This window comes from Elephas maximus, chromosome 8 (genome assembly GCF_024166365.1).
Source record: "Elephas maximus indicus isolate mEleMax1 chromosome 8, mEleMax1 primary haplotype, whole genome shotgun sequence".
NCBI classification, from domain to species: Eukaryota; Metazoa; Chordata; class Mammalia; order Proboscidea; family Elephantidae; genus Elephas; species Elephas maximus.
In genome coordinates, this window is record NC_064826.1 from 72,121,816 (window position 1) to 72,145,885 (window position 24,070).

The 24,070-nt window shown below is 38.4% G+C and overlaps 1 protein-coding gene across 1 annotated transcript in view; it reads right to left on the reverse strand.

Moving 5' to 3' along the window:
* Positions 1 to 24,070, reverse strand: part of THSD7A (thrombospondin type 1 domain containing 7A) — a 487,115-nt gene that overhangs the window by 67,951 nt on the left and 395,094 nt on the right. Inside the window, exons 12-13 of the mRNA XM_049894144.1 lie at positions 18,584 to 18,778; positions 16,639 to 16,902 (exon numbers count right to left, since the gene is read on the reverse strand). Coding sequence (XP_049750101.1) covers positions 16,639 to 16,902; positions 18,584 to 18,778 — 459 coding nt within the window. The remainder of the gene's footprint in view (positions 1 to 16,638; positions 16,903 to 18,583; positions 18,779 to 24,070) is intronic.

The window sequence follows — 24,070 nt, forward strand, 5'->3', positions numbered from 1 at the left end:
AAAGTGCTTGAGGTAAAATGTGCACAGCACGTTAATGTAACATTATATTATATTCATCAATAGGACAGTAAATAAGCCTAAAAAAAAAAAAAAAACCAAACCCATTGCCATCGAGCTGATTCTGACTCAGCAACTCTATATAACAGGGTAGAACTGCCCCATAGAGTTTCCAAGGAGCACCTGGTGGATTTGAACTGCTGACCTTTTGGTTAGCAGTTGTAGCACTTAACTGCTACACCACCAGGATTTTTATTTCTTTTTTTTTATTTCTCTATCTAAACTAAAAGAGACTTTTTTCTTCCACAATACTACTGAGTGATATTTTGATAAACTGATTTATGTTTTCTTATGATTTTACGTTTTTTTTCTTTTTTAAACATCAAAAGTGCTATATATAGTTCAATGACAAAAACCACATTGAGTTTATTTATAACTGCCAAAATTTGGAAGTAACTAAGATGCCCTTCAATCGGTACATGGATTAAAAAAAAACTGTGGTACATCCATACAATGAAGTATTATTCACTGATAAAAGGAAATGAGCTATCAAGCCATGAAAAGACATGGAGGAATGTCTAATGCACACTGCTAAGTAAAAGAAGCCAGTCTGAAAAAGCTACATATAGTGTGATTCCAACAATATGACATTCTGGAAATGGCAAACTATAGAGTTTCCTCGGCAAAATTATGACCATTTTCAAAAGGAAGGAGCCTAGTGGCCCAAATGGTTAAGCACTCAGTTGCTAACTGAAAGGTTGGCAGTTTGAACCCACCCACCAGTTCCACAGGAGAAAGACCTGGCAATCTGCTTCTGTAAAGATTCCCACCCACTGCCGTCAAGTCGATTCCAACGCCTAGCGACCCTAGAGGACAGAGTAGAACTGCCCCATAGAGTTTCCAAGGAGTGCCTGGTGGATTTGAACTGCTGACTTCTTGGTTAGCAGCTGTAGCACTTAACCACTATGCCACCAAGGTTTCCCTCTGTAAAGATTACAGCCAAGAAAACCCTATAGAGCAGTTCTACTCTGTCACATGGGGTCTGTATGAGTGGCACCTAAAAGCAGCAGCATTTTCAAAAGGACAAAAAATGAATTAATCGGGCTTTGATATTCCTATAGTGCTCACCACCAATTTTCCATTATGTACTAATTACTCAATGTATTTATTACATGGGGGTAATAACATCTAATGAAGAAACAGTGTAAGAATAGTAGAATGCTTCTACTTATGCTCCTTTCATTACAAGAGAAGAAAATGATCTCAAAATTTTTCCTGTAACTACACCACCACAGTGAAGCTCAGCACTGCCTCACTGCAATTTGTAAACTGCGAATACCCTTTTCAAAGAAGGCCCTATAGACTCATTCTTTATTCAAAACCATACCTAAACAGATTTTCTCTTATGAAAACCCATCCTTATAAATCTCAGAAGTTTCTAAATGTCCTCATTCCCGTATCTGGTAATGGGAACTGTCATATGGGGGGTGTTGACTGCTTTGCCCACAGTAGCATCATCACATGATTCACAAGAAGGTAATTTCCAAAGTCCTTCCTTCTCTCCTCAGGCTCAAATTCATGATCCCTACTAAGTCTCAGGGGCCCTGTGAGTGTCTGCATGGTTCTGTGCAGTAATCTTCAAACCTTCAGTGTGCAATACAACTTTCTGGGGGATCTTACAGGAACGCAGATTCTAACTCACTAGGTCTGAAATGGGGACTCAACTTCTGCATTTCTAACGAGTTCCCGTTGATGAAAATGCTGCAGATCACATTTTGCTTAGCAAGGGTTTAGATCTCCTTTGGCAAGTGATGGCCCAGGTATGCTTTTATAAATAAAGTTTTATTGGAACACAACCATACCCATTCATTCACATATTGTCTACAGCTGCTTTCATCCTATGGCTGCACAGTTGAGTAGTTACAACACTATTTGGATTTCAAAGCCTAAAATATTTGCTATCTGGCCATTTGAGGAAACATTTGTTGACAAGTAATTTAATATACTAGCTGATTCTTGAGCTTCCTCATGGTCTCCATATTGGCGAATATTTGACGGGCATCAACAACAATATTTTAATTTCAGGGTTTAGGAGAGCTATGACTATTAAACAAGGTGGGTTCACGAAGAACAATCATCTCAGACAAGTCTTTCTGCTTATTGATATTAACAGATGATAAAACTGCAAATACAATTGAGCTCTATTTTAAAATATTTATTAATAAAGCATTATGGCTTAAACTGCCAATGAGAAATAGCAAAGATAAGTTTGCTAAGGATAAAGATTGAAGAGAAGTGTCTGGAAGAAATTACAAATGTAGCTAGTTCATAGAGCTCAAGACTGGAGCCTCAGGCATTTTTATACTTTATCCAGTTCGCCCACAGATTATCAGAGATTGCATTACTTATTTTCTCAAGGAAACATGAGTGGAAGCAAAGACTTAAACAAATATTCCAAAATCCAGTTAAAGTTGTAAATAGAGTTTGGGAAAATGTGAGTTGTCACAATCACTAACACAATCCCAAAGCTTAAACTGTTGTCTACAGCCAGTGTTGTACAAATGAGGCAATTCTGAACAGTAGGTTTTAAATGGCAGTAAAAGAGACTCGCCAATACTGACATTGATGACCTAGCTCAGTGGAATGGGTATGTGATTATTTTTTATTCTCCTGCTTAGGAAATAAAGAGACACAAATATTTTGTAAGTACCATACAGAAGGCCTGTGATATGAATAAAAAAAAATTTTTTTTTCTTTTTTTTTTATTCATAGCTCTTACTTTTTCCAAAGATTTTAGCTGTTCTCAAAGATTTGTCTGATCCTTTTTCAAAGATGTCATACAGAGGACAAGACACTGTCCAGAAAAAAGAAGTGTCTTAGTCTGATCTCGGATCAGCTACAACCCCAGTGGGGCTCAGTTTTTCATATGAAAGATAATTCTTTTCCGCTATTCACTCATTTAAATATTCATTCATTCTACAAATATTTATTAAGCACCTATTCTTCTAGGTGTTTGTGCTATATCAGTGAATAAAACAGATCATGATTCTTACTCTCATCAAATTACATTCATGTAGGGAAGAAAAAACATAAACAAATGTAATAAATAAGTAAATTATATGCTGTGTTATAAGGTGATACATGCTTCAGAAATACAAAAAATAGAGCAGGATGAGGGGCCTAGGAGAGCTAGGTAGGGGTTGGTGGAGCAGCATGATATAATTCTATCACAACGCTTAAATGGAAATCTTGTACTTGCATAAGCTAGGTTACTTCTAAGGTTCTTTAAAATATCAAGGTTCGATGATATATATATATGTATTTCATAATTTTTATTGTGCTTTAAGTGAAAGTTTACAAATCAAGTCAGTCTCTCACACAAAAACCCATATACACCTTGCTACACACTCCCAATTTTTTTATTTTTTATTTTTTACACACTCCCAATTACTCTCCCCTCAATGAGACAGCCCGCTTTCTCCCTCCACTCTCTCTTTTTTGTCCATTCTGCCAGCAGGAGAGGCCAACATAGTCTCAAGTGTCCACCTGATCCAAGAAGCTCACTCCTCGCCAGCATCCCCCTCCAACCCATTGTCCAGTCCAATCCACGTCTGAAGAGTTGGCTTCAGTAATGGTTCCTGTCTTGGGCCAACAGACGGTCTGGGGGCCATGACCACCGGGGTCCTTCCAGTCTCAGTCAGACCATTAAGGCTGGTCTTATGAGAATTTGGGGTCTGGATCTCACTGCTCTCCTGCTCCCTCAGGGGTTCTCTGTTGTGTTCCCTGTCAGGGCAGTCATGGGTTGCAGCCGGGCACCATCTAGTTCTTCTGGTCTCAGGCTGATGTAAGTCTCTGGTTCATGTGGCCCTTTCTGTCTTTTCGGCTCGTAATCGCCTTGTGTCCTTGGTGTTCTTCATTCTCCTTTGATCCAGGTGGGTTGAGACCAATTGATGCATCTTAGATGGCCACCTGCCAGCATTTAAGATCCCAGATGCCACTCTTCAAAGTGGGATGCAAAATGTTTTCTTAATAGATTTTATTATGCCAATTGACTCAGATGTCCCCTGAAACCATGGTCCCCAGACCCCTCCCCCTGCTACGCTGGCCTTCGAAGCATTCAGTTTATTCAGGAAACTTCTTTGCTTTTGGTTTAAGCCAATTGTGTTGACCTCCCCTGTATTGTGTGCTGTCTTTCCCAACACCTAAAGTAGTTCTTATCTACTATCTAATTAGTGAATGCCCCTCTCCCACCCTCCCTCCCTCCCCGCTCTCGTAACCACAAAAGAATGTTTTCTTCTCAGTTTAAACTATTTCTCAAGTTCTTATAATAGTGGTCTTATACAATATTTGTCCTTTTGCAACTGACTGATTTCACTCAGCATAATGCCTTCCAGATTCCTCCATGTTATGAAATGTTTCACAGATTCCTTACTGTTCTTTATCGATGTGTAGTGTTTCATTGTGTGAATATACCATAATTTATTTATCCATTCATCCGTTGATGGGCACCTTGGTTGCTTCCATGTTTTTGCTATTTTAAACAGTGCAGCAATAAACATGGGTGTGCATACATCTGTTCATGTAAAGGCTCTTATTTATCTAGGATATATTCCAAGGAGTGGGATTGCTGGATAGTATGGTAGTTCTATTTCTAGCTTTTTAAGGAAGTGCCAAATCACTTTCCAAAGTGGTTGTACCATTTTACATTCCCACCAGCAATGTATAAGTCTTCCAATCTCTCCACAGCCCCTCCAGTATTTATTATTTTGTGTTTTTTGGATTAATGCCAGCCTTGTTGGAGTGAGATGAAATCTCATTGTAGTTTTGAGGTGCATTTCTCTAATGGCTAATGATCGTGAACATTTCCTCATATACCTGTTAGCTACCTGAATGTCTTCTTTAGTGAAGTGTCTATTAATATCTTTTGCCTATTTTTTAATTGGGTTATTTGTCTTTTTGCAGTTGAGTTTTTACAGTGCCATGTAGATTTTAGAGATCAGGCACTGACCAGAAATGTCATAGCTAAAAACTTTTTCCCAGTCTGTAGGTAGTCTTTTTGCTCCTTTGGTGAAGTCTTTGGATGAGCATAGCTGTTTGATTTTTAGGAGCTCCCAGTTATCTAGTTTTTCTTCTACATTCTTTATGTTTTGTACACTGTTTACGCCATGTATTAGGGCTCCTAACGTTGGCCTTATTTTTTCTTCCATGATCTTTATTGTTTTAGATTTTATATTTAGGTCTTTGATCCATTTTTAGTTAGTTTTTGTGCATGGAGTGGGGTATGGGTCTTGTTTCATTTTTTTGCAGATGGATATCCAGTTATGCCAGCACCATGTGTTAAAAAGACTGTCTTTTCCTCCATTTAACTGTTTTGGGGCCTTTGTCAAATATCAACTGCTCATATGTGGATGGATTTATGTCTGGATTCTCAGTTCTGCTCCATTGGTCCATGTATCCGTTGTTGTACCAGTACCAGGCTGTTCTGACTACTGTGGCAGTATTATGGGTTCTAAAATCAGGTAAAGTAAGTAAGTTCTTCTTTTTCAGTAATGCCTTATTTATCTGGGGCCTCTTTCCCTTCCACATGAAGTTGGTGATTTGTTTCTCTATCTCATTAAAGAATGCCGTTGGGATTTGGATAGGAATTGCATTAAATGTATAGATCTCTTTTGGTAGAATAGACATTTTTATAGTGTTAAGTCTTCCTATCCACGAGCTAGGTATGTTCTTCCACTTGTGTAAGTCTCCTTTGGTTTCTTGCAGAAGTTTACTGTAGTTTTCTTTGTATAAGTCTTTTACATCTCTGGTAAGATTTATTCCTAAGTATTTTATCTTCTTGGGGGCTACTGTAAATGGCATTGATTTGGTGATTTCCTCTTCGATGTTCTTTTTGTTGGTGTAGAGGAATCCAACTGATTTTTGTATGTTTATCTTGTATCCCGATACTCTGCTGAACTCTTCTATTAGTTTCAGTAGTTTTCTGGAGGATTCCTTAGGGTTTTCTGTGTATAAGATCATGTCATCTGCAAATAGAGATACTTTTACTTCTTCCTTGCCAATCTGGATGGGCTTTATTTCTTTATCTAGCCTAATTGCTCTGGCTAGGACTTCCAGCACGATGTTGAATAAGAGTGTTGATAAAGGGGATTCTTGTCTGGTTCTCGATCTCAGTGGGAATGTTTTCAGGCTCTCCCCATTTAGGGTGACATTGGCTGTTGGCTTTGTATAAATGCCCTTTATTATGTTGAGGAATTTTCCTTCTATTTCTATTTTGCTGAGAGTTTTTATCATGAATGAGTGTTCAATTTTGTCAGATGCCTTTTCGGCATCAATTGATAAAATCAGGAGATTCTTGTCTTTTTTTTTATTTATGTGGCGGGTTACATTAATTGTTTTTCTAACGTTGACCCATCCCTGCATGCCTGGTATGAATCCCACTAGGTCATGGTGAATTATTTTTTAGATATGTTATTGAATTGTATTGGCTAGAATTTTGTTGAGGATTTTTGCATCTACATTCATGAGGAATATAGGTCTACAATTTTCTTTTCTTATGGTGTCTTTACCTGGTTTTGGTATCAGGGATATGGTGGCTTCATAGAATGAGTTTGGTAGTATTCTGTCCTTTTCTATGCTCTGAAACACCTTTAGTAGCAGTGGTGTTAACTCTTCTCTGAAAGTTTGGTAGAACTCTGCTTTTTTTTTCTGCAGGGAAGCAGTCAGGACCAGGGCTTTTTTTTTGTTGGGAGTTTTTTGATTACCTTTTCCATCTCTTCTTTTGTTATTGGTCTATTTAGTTGTTCTACCTCCGTTTGTGTTAGTTGAGGTAGGAAGTGTGTTTCCAGGAATTCATCCATTTCTTCTAGGTTTTCTAATTTCTTTGAGTATAGTTTTTCATAGTTATCTGATATGATTCTTTTAATATCAGTTAGGTCTGTTGTAATATCGACCATCTCATTTCTTATTTGGGTTATTTGCTTCCTCTCTTGTTTTTCTTTTGTCAGTTTGGCCAATGGTTTATCAATTTTGTTGAGTTTTTCAAAAAAACAGCTTTTGGTCTTGTTAATTCTCTCAATCGTTTTTCTGTTTTCTATTTCATTTAGTTCAGCTCTGATTTTTATTATTTGTTTTCTTCTGGTGCCTGTGGGTTTCTTTTGTTGCTCTCTTTCTATCTGTTCAAGTTGTAGGGATAATTCTTTGATTTTGGCCCTTGCTTCTTTTTGGATGTGTGCATTTATTGATATAAATTGGCCTAAGTGCACCGGTTTTGCTGTGTCCTAAAGGTTCTGATAGGAAGAGTTTTCATTCTCACTGGATTCTCTGAATTTCTTTATTCCATCCTTAATGTCTTCTATAATCCAGTCTTTTTTGAGCAGGGTATTGTTCACTTTCCAAGTGTTTGATTTCTTTTCCCTGCTTTTCCTCTTATTGATTTCCACTATTATGGCCTTATGGTCAGAGAAGATGCTTCGTAATATTTCAGTGTTTTGGATTCTGCTAAGGCTTGCCTTATGAGCTAATCTGTGGTCTATTCTAGAGAATGTTCCATGTGCACTAGAAAAGAAAGTATAGTTGGTTGCTGTTGGGTGGAGTGTTCTGTATTTGTCTACGAGGTCAGGTTGGTTGATTGTGGCATTTAGATGTTCCGTGTCTTTAATGAGCTTCTTTCTGGAAGTCCTGTCCTCCGAAAGTGGTGTGTTCAAGTCTCCTACAATTATTGTGGAGCTGTCTGTCTCACTTTTCAGTGCTGATAGAGTTTGTTTTATATATCTTACAGCCCTGTCATTGGGTGCATAAATATTTAATATGGTTATATCTTCTTGGTGTATTCTCCCTTTAATCATTATATAGTGCCTTTCCTTATCCTTTCTGATGGATTTAAATTTAAAGTCTATTTTGTCAGAAATTAATATTGCCACTCCTGCTCTTTTTTGATTGCTGTTTGCTTGATATATTTTTTTCCATCCTGTGAGTTTTAGTTTGTTTGTGTCTCTAAGTCTAAGGTGTGTCTCTTGTAGGCAGCATATAGTCGGATCTTGTTTTTTAATCCATTCTGCCACTTTCTGTCTCTTTATTGGTGCATTTAGTCCATTTACATTCAGGGTAATTATGGATAGGTATGAATTTAGTGCTATCATTTTGATGTCTTTTTTTGTGTGTTGTTGACAGTTTCTTTTTCCCACTTGATTTTATGTGCTGAGTAGATTTTCTTTATATATTGTCCTTTCCTTATATTTGTTGTTGTTGATTTTGTTTCTGTTGAGTCTGTATTTTTCCCTTGTATTATATTTTGATGAGTAGGATAGTTTGTCTCCTTTGTGGTTACCTTATTATTTACCCCTATTTTTCTAAATTTAAAGCTAACTTTTATTTCTTTGTATCGCCGTAGCTTCGTCTCTATATGGAAGGTGTTTGATTACATTCCTAGTCCCTCTTTATTATTTTAATGTTGTCTTCTTTTATATAATAACATCGCTGTTACCCTGTGTTGCGCTTTTTTTGTTTGTTTTTAATCTTGCCTGTTTTTATTGGATTTCCCTGTCTGGGTTGACTTCTAGTTGCTCTGCCCAGTGTTCTAGTCTTGGGTCGATACCTGATATTTTTGATTTTCTAACCAAAGACCTGCCTTTAGTATTTCTTGTAGTTTGGGTTTGGTTTTTATGAATTCCCTCAACTTATGTTTATCTGGAAATGTCTTAATTTCACCTTCATATTTAAGAGACAGTTTTGATGGATATATGATTCTTGGCAGGAAATTTTTTTCATTCAATTTTTTAAATATGTCACCCCATTGCCTTCTTGCCTGTATAGTTTCTGCCGAGTAGTCCGAGCTTATTCTTATTGGTTCTCCTTTGTAGGTGACTTTTCGTTTATCCCTCGCTGCTCTTATAATTATCTCTTAGTAAAAAGCTAACTTGTATTGTCCTATATCGTCTTGATTCCCTCTCCATATGGCAGTTCTATGCCACCTGTATTTAGTCCCTCTTTTTGATTATTGTGATCTTTTACATATTGACTTCAATGATTCCATGTTTTGAGTGTTTTTTTTTTCTTTTTAAAATTAATCTTAATTTGTTTTTGTGATTTCCCTATTTGAGTTGATATCAGGATGTTCTGTTCTGTGACCTTGTGTTGTGCTGGTATCTGATATTATTGGTTTTCTGACCAAACAATTTCCTTTAGTGTTTCTTGTAGCTTTGGTTTGGTTTTTGCAAATTCTCTAAGCTTGTGTTTATTTTTGCCTTCATATTTTAGAGAGAGTTTTGCTGGATATATGATCCTTGGCTGGCAATTTTTCTCCTTCAGTGCTCTATATATGTCATCCCATTGCCTTCTTGACTCCATGGTTTCTGCTGAGTAGTCTGAACTTGTTCTTATCGATTCTCCTTTGTAGGAGACCTTTCTTTTATCCCTGGCTGCTTTTAAAATTTTCTCTTTATCTTTGGTTTTGGCAAGTTTGATGATAATATGTCTTGGTGATTTTCTTTTTGGATCAATCTTAAATGGGGTTCGATGAGCATCTTGGATAGATATCATTTCGTCTTTCATGATGTCAGGGAAGTTTTCTGCAAACAGATCTTCAACTATTCTCCCTGTGTTTTCTGTTATCCCTCCCTGTTCTGGGACTCCAATCACATGCAAGTTATTCTTCTTGATAGAGTCCCACATGATTCTTAGGGTTTCTTCATTTTTTTTAATTCTTTTATCTGATTTTTTTTCAGCTATATCAGTGTCAATTCCCTTGTCTTCCAGATCCCCCACCCTGCATTCCAATTGCTTGAGTCTGCTCCTCTGACTTCCTATTGAGTTGTTTAATTCTGCAAGTCTACTGTTAATCTTTTGGATTTCTGAATGCTGTCTCTCTATGGATTCTTGCAGGTTATTAATTTTTCCACTATGTTCTTGAATAATCTTTGTGAGTTCTTCAATTGCTTTATCAGTGTGTTCCTTGGCTTTTTCTGTAGATTGCCTTATTTCATTTCTGAGGTCATCCCTGATGTCTTGCAACATTCTGTAAATTAGTTTCCTATATTCTGCATCTGGCAATTCCAGGATTGTATCTTCATTTGGGAAAGATTTTGATTCTTTAGTTTGGTGAGTTGTAGAAGCAATCATGATCTGCTTCTTTATGTGGTTTGATATTGACTGCTGTCTCTGAGCCATCTCTAAGATATTGTAGTGATTTATTCTATATTTGCTCACTGAGTCTTAACTTGTTTTGTTTTCTTTCAATGTACGTAGATGGGCTACTAGATTGAGCTGTCTTGATTGTTGTAGCCCTTGAATCACTTACGTCCTATTACCAGCTGGTTTGGGCTGTTACCAGATATATAAGCCTAAGAGTCCATTCACTATTCTTGAGTAGAATCTGATTTTGGGTCATCAAGTGTGTGGTGCAGACTGTCACCTATCCACCTAGAGAAGTAGTGGTGATAGTTGTGTGTACCAGATTCTAGTAGCAGCAGGGTTTCACAGTGCAGGGGGGGCAGGATGTTGACAGGCTTCCCCCAAGTGCCAGTGAGGTAGGTGTGTCTCTATTCCTAAAGCACCTTGGTGGGTGGGCTCTGCAGCTGTACCTTAGGCCCCCAATGCAAGTACCTCCACAGATTGGTAGGTGTCACCCTCCTTAGACCCCTAAGGCAGGAGGCTAGGTGGTCTGGGGGGAGCTTCAGCCCTCAGTTCCCTGTTGTGGGTCAGTGAGGGCTGTGCTGAATATGCAGAGATATCAGACCTGGGAAACTTGTCTTTCCAGTAATCCGCTAAAACAATTACAGTCAGATCTCTATCAGAATTGCCTTTGCATTATAATAGCCGCCTTGTTCCCTGTAGGGATGAAAGCCCAAGACTGTGGATCACATATGTTTGGCTGGAGCTGGTTCTGTGTTTTTAGTCCAATTAGGAAAGGGTTTTTGGTCCCTGGGTTTTTTGTAGCTGCTTCTCTCAGGCCAGGAGAATGGGTAGGAAAAGACCATAAAAAAAAAAGAAAAGAAAAACCGCAGCACAGTTCACTCTCTGGCTCAGGAAATTCCAGTGTTAATGAAGCCACCTGGGAATGGGAGGGGAGGGTTCAGATAAATAGAAGAGAGTAGCACCCTGGAATATAGACAAAGTTACTTATCTTGCTTGGGATGACTGTTTTATCTGAGATTCCCGAGAGGCATGTTGTCTGTGTGTGCTGGCTGGGTAGAGATTGCCCCCGAGGGTCAGACCCCGTCCTGTGCTTGTGCCGTCTCAGAAGCCATGGTCAGTTCCTCTGCTCCCAGTCCAAAGCCCAGCGCAAAGGTTCCCCGGCTGGGACGCCGCACTCCAGGCTCCAAAACCAGTCTCCGCCTCCCGGTGACTTCTCCTCCTGTCAGCCACGTCACTGTGCTGCCTGCGTGCACTGGCTGGGCTTCCCCCGAGGTCACTTCTGGGGGCTAGGGCTATGTCTCATGTTTGTGCCATCTCAGGATGCCATGCTCAGCTCCCCTGCGCCCAGTCCAAAGCCCGGCGCCAAGGTTTCCTGACTGGGACTCTGGCTCTAGGCTCCGAAAGCAGTCGCTGCTTCTCCGTGGTTGTTCGTTCTCAGTCTCTGTCACTCAGGTCAACTCTTTAGATCTGTGTTTGATGGTCACGGTTCGTAGATTGTCAGGTATGTGATCGATTCACTTGTTTTTCCGAGTCTTTGTTGCAAGAGGGATCCGAGGTAGCTTCTACCTAGTCAGCCATCTTGGCCCCACTTCATAATTATCTCTTTATCTTTGGTTTTGGCAAGCTAGATTATAATATGTCTTGGTGACTTTCTTTTAAGATCTACCTTATGTGGAGTTCAATGAGCATCTTTGATAGATATCTTCTCATCGTTCACGATATCACAGAAGTTTTCTGCCAACAGATCTTCAACAATTTTCTCTGTATTTTCTGTTATCCCTCCCTGTCCTGGTACTCCAATAATTCATAGGTTATTTCTCTTGATACAGTCCCACATGATTCTTAAGGTTTCTTCATTTTTTTGAATTCTTTTATCTGATTTTTCTTCAAATATATTAGTGCCAAGTGAGTTATCTTCGAGTTCAGAAATTCTAGCTTCTACTTGCTCAATTCTGCTCCTCTGACTTTCTATTGAGTTATCTAATTCTGTAATTTTATTGTTAATCTTCTGAATTTCTGATTGCTGTCAGTCTATGGATTTTTCCAGCGTATTAACTTTTCATTATGCTCCTGAATAATCATTCCAATTTCTTCAGTTGCTTTATCTGTGTGTTTTTTTGGCTTGTTCTGCATATTGCCTCATTTCCTTCCTGATGTCTTGAAGGGTTCTGTATATTAAACTTTTGTATTCTGCATCTGGTAATTCCAGGAATGCACTTTCATCTAGAAGATCCCTGGATTCTTTGTTTTGAGAGCCTGTTGAGGTGATCATGGTCTGTTTCTTTATGTGACTTGATATTGACTGTTGTCTCCAAGCCATCTATAAGTTATTGTATTAGTTTATGCTTGCTTACTGTGTCGTAGCTGTTTGCTTTGTTTTGTTTTGGTATACCCCTATGGGTTGCTTGAGTGAGCCAGCTTGATTATTTTCACCTTTGGAGCTCTGGTGTGCTGTTCCCAGCTGGCTAGAGCTGTTATCAGGTATATCAGTCTAAGAGTCCATTCAGTTTTCTTGTATGAATTCAGCTCAGGTTTCCAGGTAGCTGATATGAAGTGTGTGGTACAGGCTCTGTCTTACAGTCTTAGAGGGGCAGGGGTGATTGGCGTATATACCAGTATCTGATTGCAGCAGGGGTCATGCTCTGAACAAGGTAGGGGGCTGAGAACCAACCCCCAAGTGTCTCTGAGGAAAACACATCTCTGTTCCCTAGAGTGTGCTGGTGGGTGGGTTCTGCAGAGGGACCATGGGCACCCAAAGTTTTTGGTTTTAAGGACTGGGAGGTACCAGTTATCTTTGGACCCCTGTTATGGGTGGCTGGGTGACCTGAGTGGAGGTACCAGTCCTTAGGTCCCTGATGTGGGTAGGTGAGGACCTTATTTAGTAGGCAACGTCAAATGTCAAGCACCCACCTCTCCACCACACAGCTGAAATGGTTGGAGTTTGCCAGGAAGGGCCTATTCTTCCAAAATAGGCCCACACAGGTCCATGCAGAAGGGAAAGGTGCTCAAGGTCCACAGACAGTTTGGGCCTGGACCGGAGCTGCTTCTGTCCTGAGCTCCCCCAGTTAATGGAGCTAGCAAATTATCTTTTCCCCCCAGTTGCAAATTTTTTCCTTCCCCAAGGCCAGGAGTATGGCTCTAGGTGCTTACCAGGGTCTATCTCAGGCCCAGGGATTCAGTTGCTGAAACCGGCTTGGGGGTTGGGGGGTGCAGTAAAATATATGCAAGTACTTAGCTTTTGCTGAGAGCGCCATTCTCCCCAGGCTCCCGAGGTGTGAGTAGGCTGTGTGGCTGGCTGCTTCTCCTTGAGAAAACTGCAACCGAATGCTAGTACCAGCTCGCTGCTGCCGCCGCTCAGGGAATGGTACCTGAGTGCTCCCCGTGATTCAGGTCCGGTAACTCCTCTCCACGTCTGAATGGTCTCTTCCTATCCCTGCCCCTCAGTTCGTTATCTAAGCTTGCCTTTGATGCTCAGGGTTCCCAGCTTGTCACAAATATACTCGTTTCTCTTGTTTTTTCAGGCCTTTGATGTAAAGAGGGCTCATCGGAAGCGTCTGTCTATTCCACCATCTTGGCTCTGCCTCCCTATGTATTTTTTTTAATTCCAGAAATCCTACCTTTTCTTCTGTGAAAATTTTAAAGGTGGTTACCTTGAGAAGTACCTAGTATTATGTAGTCAGAAATTCAATGAATTTCTAGTGAATCAATCGAGAGTCACTGAGGAATCTAATAGTGCATAAGAAATGTGTGATTTGGTTTTTGAGTGATTTAAAATTTGTTGCTATAGTGACACCATCTAAAATTCCTACCAAAGTAAATATACATAATTTGTATTACATTTTTATGATAGATAAGTGCCAAAAAGGTATTTATATATCAACATTTTTACAAGAATTCTTTTTAATATCATGTATCACAATGGATGCACATTTATGTGGCTCCCAAAGTATTCCTTAAGATCTGATTTTTAGAATATGATCTCTTTTCAGTACAGAGTTGATCATTATGAGGAAGTTAAAATGTAATAGAATCATGCCCAAATTTTAAAAATTCAAACAAATGGTGATCATAAGGGAAATAATGTAGAATAATATAATTAAACTGGTGAAACTCAAACTACTTTATCAGTATAACTAATATTTTGACTCACAGACAGACAACTATGATTAAATAGAAATGCCCTAAGGACAGAGTGAATAGGAAAGTAGTGTCCTTGCACGAAAACACACGAGGATCAATTTTATGTTCAAAGCGAAAGTAGGAAGAGACTCTTTCTCTCCAAAATCACTTTAAAAGCCCATTTTCACCATCCATCTAGAAGACTAATATGTTTGAGGGAAGGTGCTTTTCCTAGAGACCACATGTCTTTCTTTCAGGGAGTGGCTGATAAATTCAAACCAACGACCTTCCAGTTAACAGCCAAGTGCTTAACCTCTGTGCCACCAGTCTAGGGCTCATGTCATGTCTAGGATAGAGTAGCAAGATTACTACATTCCACAAACACCATCAGGATTGGCAGGACATATTTAAAGAAAGTGACAAAATTTCAAAGCAATCAGGCAATAGAGATTCAGTTTCCTCAGACTTCACCTTTCATAAATATGTTAGGGAACACAAAAATATCCCATTGGCCATCCCATCATAGATCAGATTGAATGAGACAAGAAGAATGTGGGACAGAAACAGGAACTAAATTAGAATGGCTCCCTCAGTTAACAGTCTTTCTTAGATCATTTCACAATCCCTACGAAGTTCAGTGCTGTCACGGACCCACCTTTGTCTATATGTGCTTTTCTCTAGAATAGAATATTACTTTCTCCAGGTTGTGAATTGGCAATGCCTTTAGGCGAATTTAAATTATTTTTGTACTTTTCCTTTTTTTCAGGGATCAAACTTTTTAGTGAGAGTTACAGGATATTTTAAAAGTTTTTTTTTCTAGAAATAAATTGACTGCTAAGTAGCTTACTGAAGTGAGCATGCATCTAATTAACAGATGAGGGTAAAAGTGAGAATGTATGAAAATCATTCTAGAAGCTCACAGGTGATGTTAAAAACAAATGATTATATACGCATAAAAATTTAAAATGTGAACAAACACTTTCATGGTGAAAGCCAGGAGAAATACATTTTTAAAGTGATGTTCGGTTTTACATTTTAACGACTAATTATGGTCATATCGCCTCAAAATAGGAAGGGTATTTACATTTTTCTTGGTATTTAATTTATGACACCTGCACTATTTTGATGTAGAGACTAAAATACTCCGGTAGTTTTGCAGCTGTTTCTCAACGTCTACCTTTTATACATACTAAATTGTCCTCCCGTGTGGTTCCTGTTCTAAACACATAGAATCATCCTAACCAGCAATGCAAATACATTTACCTAAAAATACTTATACCTAGAGCTTCAACATTATGAGGACTTTGGGACAAGTTTTTGGAAGCTTCTTTGTAAGCAGAGGTTTAAAAAATTCCAAACAAATGTGTCACCATGGCACCTTGATGGTTTATAAATGTAAGATGATTATATTAATTCATATGCCTTCTTTATGGGAGTCCCTAGGTAGCACAAATGGTTAAGCACTCTACTACTAGCTGAAAGGTTGCGGGTTCGAAACCACCCAGAGGCTCCTTGGAAGACAGGCCTGGTGATGTGTTTCTGAAGAACGGTTCCAGTAGAAGTTATTTCAGCAAGGTTGGAGAGTAACGGCCACATATTCCCCTTCTAGCAATTTAGCTCATCCTTCTTAAGTCATCCCCATCAAGAAGGTGAGAGAACACTGGCCACTGCTTGCAAATATATGACATCTATGACTCAGGCCCACCCGCTATAAACTGATCTCATTTCATTATAAGAAGACCCCTATCGAGTTGATTCCTACCCATTGCGACACTAGAGGATAGAGTAGAACTGCTCCATAGGGTTTGCAAGGATTGGCTAGTGAATTAGAGCTGCCGACCTTTTGGTTAGCAGCCAAGCTCTTAACTAGTGCACCACCACGGCCTATAAGAAAACAAATGTCTTAAAAATATACATATATATATATATATATATATTGCTTAATGCTGACCATATTAAGACAGAAAACTAGAGTTTAGTACACACTCTGGTCAAAGATGACCAATCATTGTTCACAAATTTTTGACAACTAAATTATCACTGATTTTACTTTTCTTTTTTGGCTTAGAAAATGGAAGTGAGCACAGCTTCCTAAGAGTATATACATTTATCTATTTTTTTTTTTTGACCATTCTCAACTCAATGGAGAATAAACAGAAGATGTTTAATTGACTTAGTTGCTGACTCTAGACAATGAGACAAGTAACACTCAATATCCTATCAACATATAAATGATATACAGTGTAGTCCCCCATGGTGTTCAATTTAGAAGAACACGCTGCTTCTGTAAACCTTCATTTCCCCTCTATTTTTATACGTGTGCATTTGGTTTTATTTTACACCCATTCCCAAAGACAGCAAATATGTAACAGAGAAGAAAATTTGGATTACCATGGCTGTTACATCTGGACGTTTCCACAAGCCTGCCATTTTGATCATAACATGCCATTGCTTGGTAACGATATCCTTGACCACATTCCTTGATGTCTCCTTGTACTTTCATTCCCAGTAACACTTCGACTTTACCTTCTGGTAAAATACAATCTGACCAGTTCCCCACAGGCTGTGCATTATATTTGTCACAAGGACAATACTGAGTCTCAATCAGGGGGTACAGATGAGAATTTTTACATTTTTCTTTCTTTTTACTTTTTCCTGTGGAAAAGAAAGCAACAGGCAATTTATATTGGAAAATAACATTGTTTAGTTTAAGCATCCTCAAATTTTCTACTTTCTTAAACTTCCTTTATTTTTAACCACACTTGACAGTAATCTGTAAACAAATGCTATTTCCATACCCTGCAATCTTTCTATACGTTCTCGTTAGTAGTATGTGCTTTGCATTGTGAAATTTATTTTATTTTTAGTTTAAAAATAGCCCATTTTGCATGAGGCACTAAGTGTTGTGCTGCATTTTACACTCTTCAAAATGATTACAATCCTCTAAAATGATCATGTGACTTCACTGACTGGCGAATTTAAGTGCATAATCCTCTTCTTTATAACATGGGCAAAAATATGAGAGGGGGAGAGAGTCATTGCTTTCAACTGTACAGCTCTTTTGTTAATTCCAAAAGCAGTGGCAGAGTTGAATAGGATTAGAATTAGAAAAATGAGATTTTAGATTTACTTTTCTGATCATAATTTTGCATCTTTTAGTGTTTCTGAAGAATAATCACTTTGACATATTGGTAATTAATGTAAAAAAAATATTAGCAATATTCAAAACAAAGGTATTTAATACCAGAATAAAAATATTTGAAATGATTTGAATATAAATAAATACTCTAAATAAATTCCCTTTTAAAAATAAAAAAATTCTTTTGATATTAAGTTATATACATGCTTGAAAAATATACATTTAACTATTTTAATTATAATACATATACTATTTATGTTTATACTATTGTGTTATGTATATTATATTACATATATATTGCATGTATTTATCTCTGTCACTGGCTGCCTTTTATAGCATTCAACAGTCTTCACTGTGAGAGGTGATCCATTTTACCACTTTTTAATGTTGAATAGTATGGCATTAATACATTTAGTTATTTTTTTGCCACTGACAAGTTTTTCAAATTTACCAGCCTCTAGTTCAGTGTGAGACAGAATCGACTCAATGGCACTGGGGATGGGTTAGTTCAGTGTAAGGGCCTGGTGGTGCAGTGTTAAGAGCTCGGCTGCTAACCAAAAGGTTGGCACTTCAAATCCACCAGCCACTCCTTGGAAACCCTATGGGGCAGTTCTATTCTGCTCTATAGGGTTGCTATGAGTCGGAATTGACTCAACAGCAATGGGTTTGGTTTTTGGTTTTAGTTCAATGTAATGGCCCCTGCTTGCTCACCAACATCACTGCAGTTTTCATTATGACTGCTTTTTAAAATGCAGTTTTCAGATACAGAGTTAGTGTTATATTCCTCATTTTAGGAAAGGACGGATTAATTGTGGTGGTGACAATAAGTTAAGAAAATTAGGTGGCAATCTTTCCTCTTCTCTCCCAAAAACTTTGCTTCAAGTACTTCACAGTCTCTAGGCAATCCATTGAAAGTATATTTTTATAACAAAATGTAATCTGCCACTTGCTGTATAGAGAGTGAGAGTTCAATTCTTAAGGCTATGTTTTCTTCTACTAAGCATCCATAATGTTCTATGACTGCTGACTTACATTAGAATATACACCTGAATACAGGAACATGTTAGATATAAGCATAGCAACAATGAGGGTTACCTATGCGTTTTTCAAATACATTGTCAGAATTCTGTTGGTCTGACTTTTGTTGTGTTTTTCTACCTTGTTAATAATTGGCTTTGTTATCACAATTATTCTTACCAACAATAGTGCGCTTTCTGGTCCTAACTGCACCACAGTCTCCATTGCACGAAGAAAACTTGGACCAGCTGGTAAACTGACAGTCGTCTTGGCAGGGGATCTGGCAAACTTGGGTGAGGGCTGGCACGGGGCCTGCATATCGGAGGCATTCATGGATCCCAGCCTGCCCTCCATCTTGCTTTCGACAAGTAATGGCTAAAACAAAAGCATAAAGCTGATTATAATACATTCAAAGGTCTGTAATTATTCTATAATTTAGAAATGTTTCTAACATTTTCTTAGATATCCAAGTGAATCCACATTTAATTTCTTATTTGTGGCAGAAATATAGTAAGAGTGTTCTAATAATTAACAGTAGTCATTATACTGATCCTGTAGGGTTTGTTTTTTTTTTTTTAAATAACAGATAAGTCTCAGTGGTTTTATGCACAGAAAATCACACACACACACACTCTGATCCCTTCTTCATCTGATTTTATAAATAATTCATTCAGTTGATCAGGAAACAGATGAAACATTTAGACCTTGGTCCTAAAGTTTAATTTTAATTGAGCTAGTTTAAATGGCCTCATTCGGACTGATTTACATGGCCTTTCAGGTTTTTTTTTTTTTTTTTCAGGTTTATGGTCTAGGTTGAAACTGCTGCTGATCTCTGCCCTGCTAGGATTCTATCACCACGAACTAAGGGGAAAGAGCCTGACATTTTGACCCTTGGAGGGTCCTGGATTCGGTAACACTCTCTGGATTTATGCAGTGAGATTAAACACCTCGTAGTCTAGGGCTGTGTACTGGTGTGTGTAAAGAACATAACAATTTTAGCAAGGGAAGACTTTCTCTTTGTAGGTAGACACACCAGGTATAACTGTGGCAGGAAGAATTATATAAGGCCCTTCTTCATTATGCAAATGTAGGTGAGCACTCAACTATTTCCTAGCTATAGATGTCTCTTCATTTAGAATAAACAGTTTTGGAAGGGGTAATTTGTTTAAGGAAAAAAAACAAAATAAGAGCCCCTGAATTTTAAAGATAAAACCTGGTTGAATAGGCAGCAGTGGCTTTCTTTTTCTTTCTTTATAAATAAAACCCAACATATATTTACACCGAAGAATTCCAACAATAGATCTTTCACATATGAAGGACAATGTATTATATACATACACACAGCAAGGGGTGGCAGGGCTGTAAAAAGAGAGTTTAGTTTTCCTGCAATTACAAGTCTACCGTTACAGCTTCAGTGGAGATAGTGGCTCTGCTCCTGCCTCTCAGATCACATTTACAAGTCTTCTCACTGGATGGCATTTGAGGGAAGGAGACAGTAGGAGGAAAAAAAGGTAGAAAGTTTAAAATGAAACTCAATGTGGCCATATCTCCCTTTAGCTCTTAAAGAGTTGTTAGCATCAAACCTATATAGATTATGTTTCCTTTTTTCTGTAAAAATCAAGGAGTTATGCCTGGTAACTAAATGAATTTAAAATGGCCAAGTCAAAAAAAAACTGAAAAAGATTTTGCCTTCCCTCTTACCAGCTATAGAGGACAGTGCATTGGGAGATGAAAGGCGAGAGGGCCTAGGTAAAGAGCCTGGAAGAGAAAGTATTAAATTTTTAAACTAAACTTTGAAACTAAAATTACAAGTGAGTTGGATTTAGGGTTAAAACATGACAGGAACAAATGACCCAAACAGCATCTCACCCAATGGAGAAGGAGTTGACTGGTGCTCTGTGTTCATTGTAACAGTCTTGGAGGTGGTTCTCAACCCTGGTTGCACATTATAATAACTTGGATAACCCATTGCTGTCAAGTCGATTCCAACTCATAGTGACCGTATAGCTTTTGAGTCGATTCCGATTCATAGTAACCTATAGCTTTTGAAAAATACCCATGCCTTTGTTAACTCCAAATATTCTGATTAATTGGTGTATGGCAGGGTCCTGGGAAGGAGCCCTGGTGGTGCAACGGTTAAGTCTTCAACTGCTAACCAAAAGGTCAGTGGTTCAAACCTCCCAGCCGCTCGACAGTAGAAAAGACCTGGCGATTTGCTTCCATAAAAATTACGGCCTAGAAAATCCTATGGGGCAGTTCTCTGTCATAGAGGGTCACTGTGAGTCAGAATAGACTCAACAGCACACAACAGCAACAACAGGGTCCTGGCATCAGTAGTTTAAGGTTCCCTGATTGCTCAAATATACATCCTACGTTGAGAACCACTGCTCTAGTAGGTCAATTATTTCCACCTCCATCAGAAACATCTGAAATGTTATTAACCTTGAGATTCTTGGGCCCATCCCAGAATGAGATCTCTGTGTGTGGGGTTAGGAGACATGCATTTTTTTTCAAGCTGCTCAGGTGGTCATATGCACATTTAAGTTTGAGACCCAGTGGCTTGAGTATTCAAGGCATAGGCAGCTTCTGGCTGAGAACTGTGGCTAAGACTGAAAGTTGTTTGGTGCCCAGTTACCCTGGCATAGTGCCAAGTTTTGGGAAACAATGGCTGAGCATTTGGGTGTGAACTATGAGAGCTCTAACCTTGGAGCTGAAATGAAGGGCATCATAGATCTTTTATAGGGAGTGGGTGAAAAAGAGTGTCCACGTAGTTTGGAAGAACGTCATTGTGGAGTGGTATGAGAAACTCCACAATACAGCATACTAGTGAGCTGACAAAATTTTTACAGTTCTCTCTACATCTGCCATTTGGAAGCTGACTCCTTAAATACTTCAAATGTAGTAAACTACAGGAGTTTCATGGATACAATTATCCCTAGAAGGCTCAAGAAGGACTGACACAGAGAAAGATATTATACTTGATACTAATGAGGATATGGAGGAATCTCAAGAATGATTAATTTGGAAAATAAGAGATTTAACCATATTTGAACCCCCAGTTGTGAAGAGGGTTGTGCTGCTTACAACTGGACAAAAATTGCAGAACTAATTTCAGGTTCTTTGAAATGAGACTTCTTTTACCTACTCATCCGATTTGGATCTCTGAAACAGAGACTTGAATAGAAATCTTTTGAGAAAATTAACGAATTTGCCTTAGGTTCTCCAATCTTCAAATTGTATTTCAGAATTTTTCCAACTATCATCACATTTGGAAATCCTGGTGGTGTAGTGGTTAAGAGTTCAGCTGCTAACCAAAAGGTCGGCAGTTCAAATCCACCAGGTGCTCCTTGGAAACTCTATGGGGCAGTTCTACTCTGTCCTATAGGATCACTATGAGTCGAAAACGACTCAACAGCAACGGGTTTTATCATCACATTAAGTGTTAAGGATTGAATTGTGTCCCCCAAAAATGTGTGTCAACTTGGCTAGGCCATAATTCCTGGTATTGTGTGGTTGTCCAACATTTTGTGATTTGATGTGATTATCCTATGTGTTGTAAATCCTAACTTCTATGTCACTATGGGTCATAATCGACTCAACAGCAGTGGTATGATGTTAATGAGGCAGGATTAGGGGAAGTTATGTTCATGAGGCAGGACAAAATCTACAGTTTTAGGTTGTATCTTGAGTCAATTTATTTTGAGATATAAAAAAAAAGAAGTGAGCAGAGAGGAGAGGGACCTCCTACCACCAAGAAAGAAGAGCTGGGAGTGGAGCACACCCTTGGACCCAGGATACCTATGCTCAGATGGTCCTAGACTGGGAGAAGATTGATGACAAGGACCTTCCCCCAGAGCCAACAGACAGAGAAAGCCTTTCCCTGGAGCTGGTGCCCTAAATTTGGACTTCTAGCCTCCTAAACTGTGAGCGAATAAATTTATTTGTTAAAGCCACCCACTTGTGGTATTTCTGTTACAGCAGCATTAGATAACTAAGACATTCAGTGACACTAATAAAAGCAAAATAAAATAAAACCACTACCAACACAATTCCAGAAACCAATTTTTTTTTTGTGAAGATCTATACTGTTCACATAAATCTGAAACCCCTTTTCCCATGTTCATAAAGTGTGTAAAATCTTAAGTGCTTCAGCTAATTGGAAAGAAAAAGAAATGTGTAGCATTCCTGTATCTGTTTACAGAAACCCACTCAGCACTCCACTGTTCTTATCTGAGATTTTAGACAGTGTACTTTGGAATGAATTGCTCAAACAATGTCATCAAAACAAGTAGCAACAGTGCCTTTCATACAATATATTGAAAATTTATCACACATTTCAACTTGTTTGTATTCTGATCTAGAGGAAATATAACAATTCAAAAACAGGAATGCAATCTGAAATGAACTTCCTGCTATTAAGGAGAGAAAAATATAAACCTTTGGAAAGGAAACCATCTGGTCTCTCAGCTTTATAAATATAGAAAGTCATTTTCAAGACACTGAAAACAAGGTAGTTTTAACTGTGGAAAAGATATTATGCATCTTTTCCTAAACCCGTTGCCATTGAGCCAATTCTGACTCATAGCGATCTTATAGGACAGAGTAGAACTGCCCCCTAGGGTTTCCAAGGAATGGCTGATGGATTCAAACTCCTGACCTTTTGGTTGGCAGCTTGAGCTCTTATCCGCTGTGCCACTAGGGCTCCTAGCACACCAGAAATCTATATATACACAGAAAATTGTGTCTGTATATACAGGTGGAGTATATCTTGTGTATAATGATTATGCAAGTTCTCCTTTGAGCTGAGTCCCTGTTAGCTAAAACCAGACCAAACCTGTTGCCATTGAGTGGATTGCAACTGCTACATGCGGTACAGAGTAGAGCTGAGCTCCCTAGAGTTCATGCTGCCTTATGTATAATTCACCATGAGAAAAAAAATGAGGTTCTTAGTGAGATCATCAAATATCAAAATGTTTTAAAGTAAAATTCCATATTTAACTTCATGCTGATCATATCCATTTATTTTATTATTTCAGTTTATTTATATTGGGCACAGCCATTTTTATTTAAGTGCCATGAGGCAGACTGGAAGTCTGGGAGACATCCATGTGACTTACATGTGGGTTACACATGAATAAATTTAGCCATATTGTAAAGGTAAATAAGAAAGCCAGTTTCTTCAACAAATAAAGGGAACTAGAACTATTGTTGGAAACCCTGGTGACGTAGTGGTTAAGTGCTACGGCTGCCAATCAAGCGGTTGGCGGTTCATATCTTCCAGGCACTCCTTGGAAACTCTATGGGGCAGTTCTACTCTGTCCTATAGGGTCACTATGAGTCGGAATCGACTCGACGGCAGTGGGTTTTTTAGAACTATTGTTGGATTAAAAGAGACTTTTAATTAAAACAAATACCCAACCAACTGCAATGTGTGGACCTTTTTTGGGACCCTGATTTGAACAGACTGTGAATAGACAATGGGGAAAACATTCACGGTCTGAATATTAGATGATATTAAAGAATCATTCTTAATTCTGTTTAGTGTGATAATAACAGTTTCTATGTTAAAAAATGGCTGATATTATTTAGGCGTGATATGTACCTTATCTGGGAGTTGCTTTAAAATATTTCTGCAATTATCTTTTCAAAAGTGTATTGGGAGGGGCA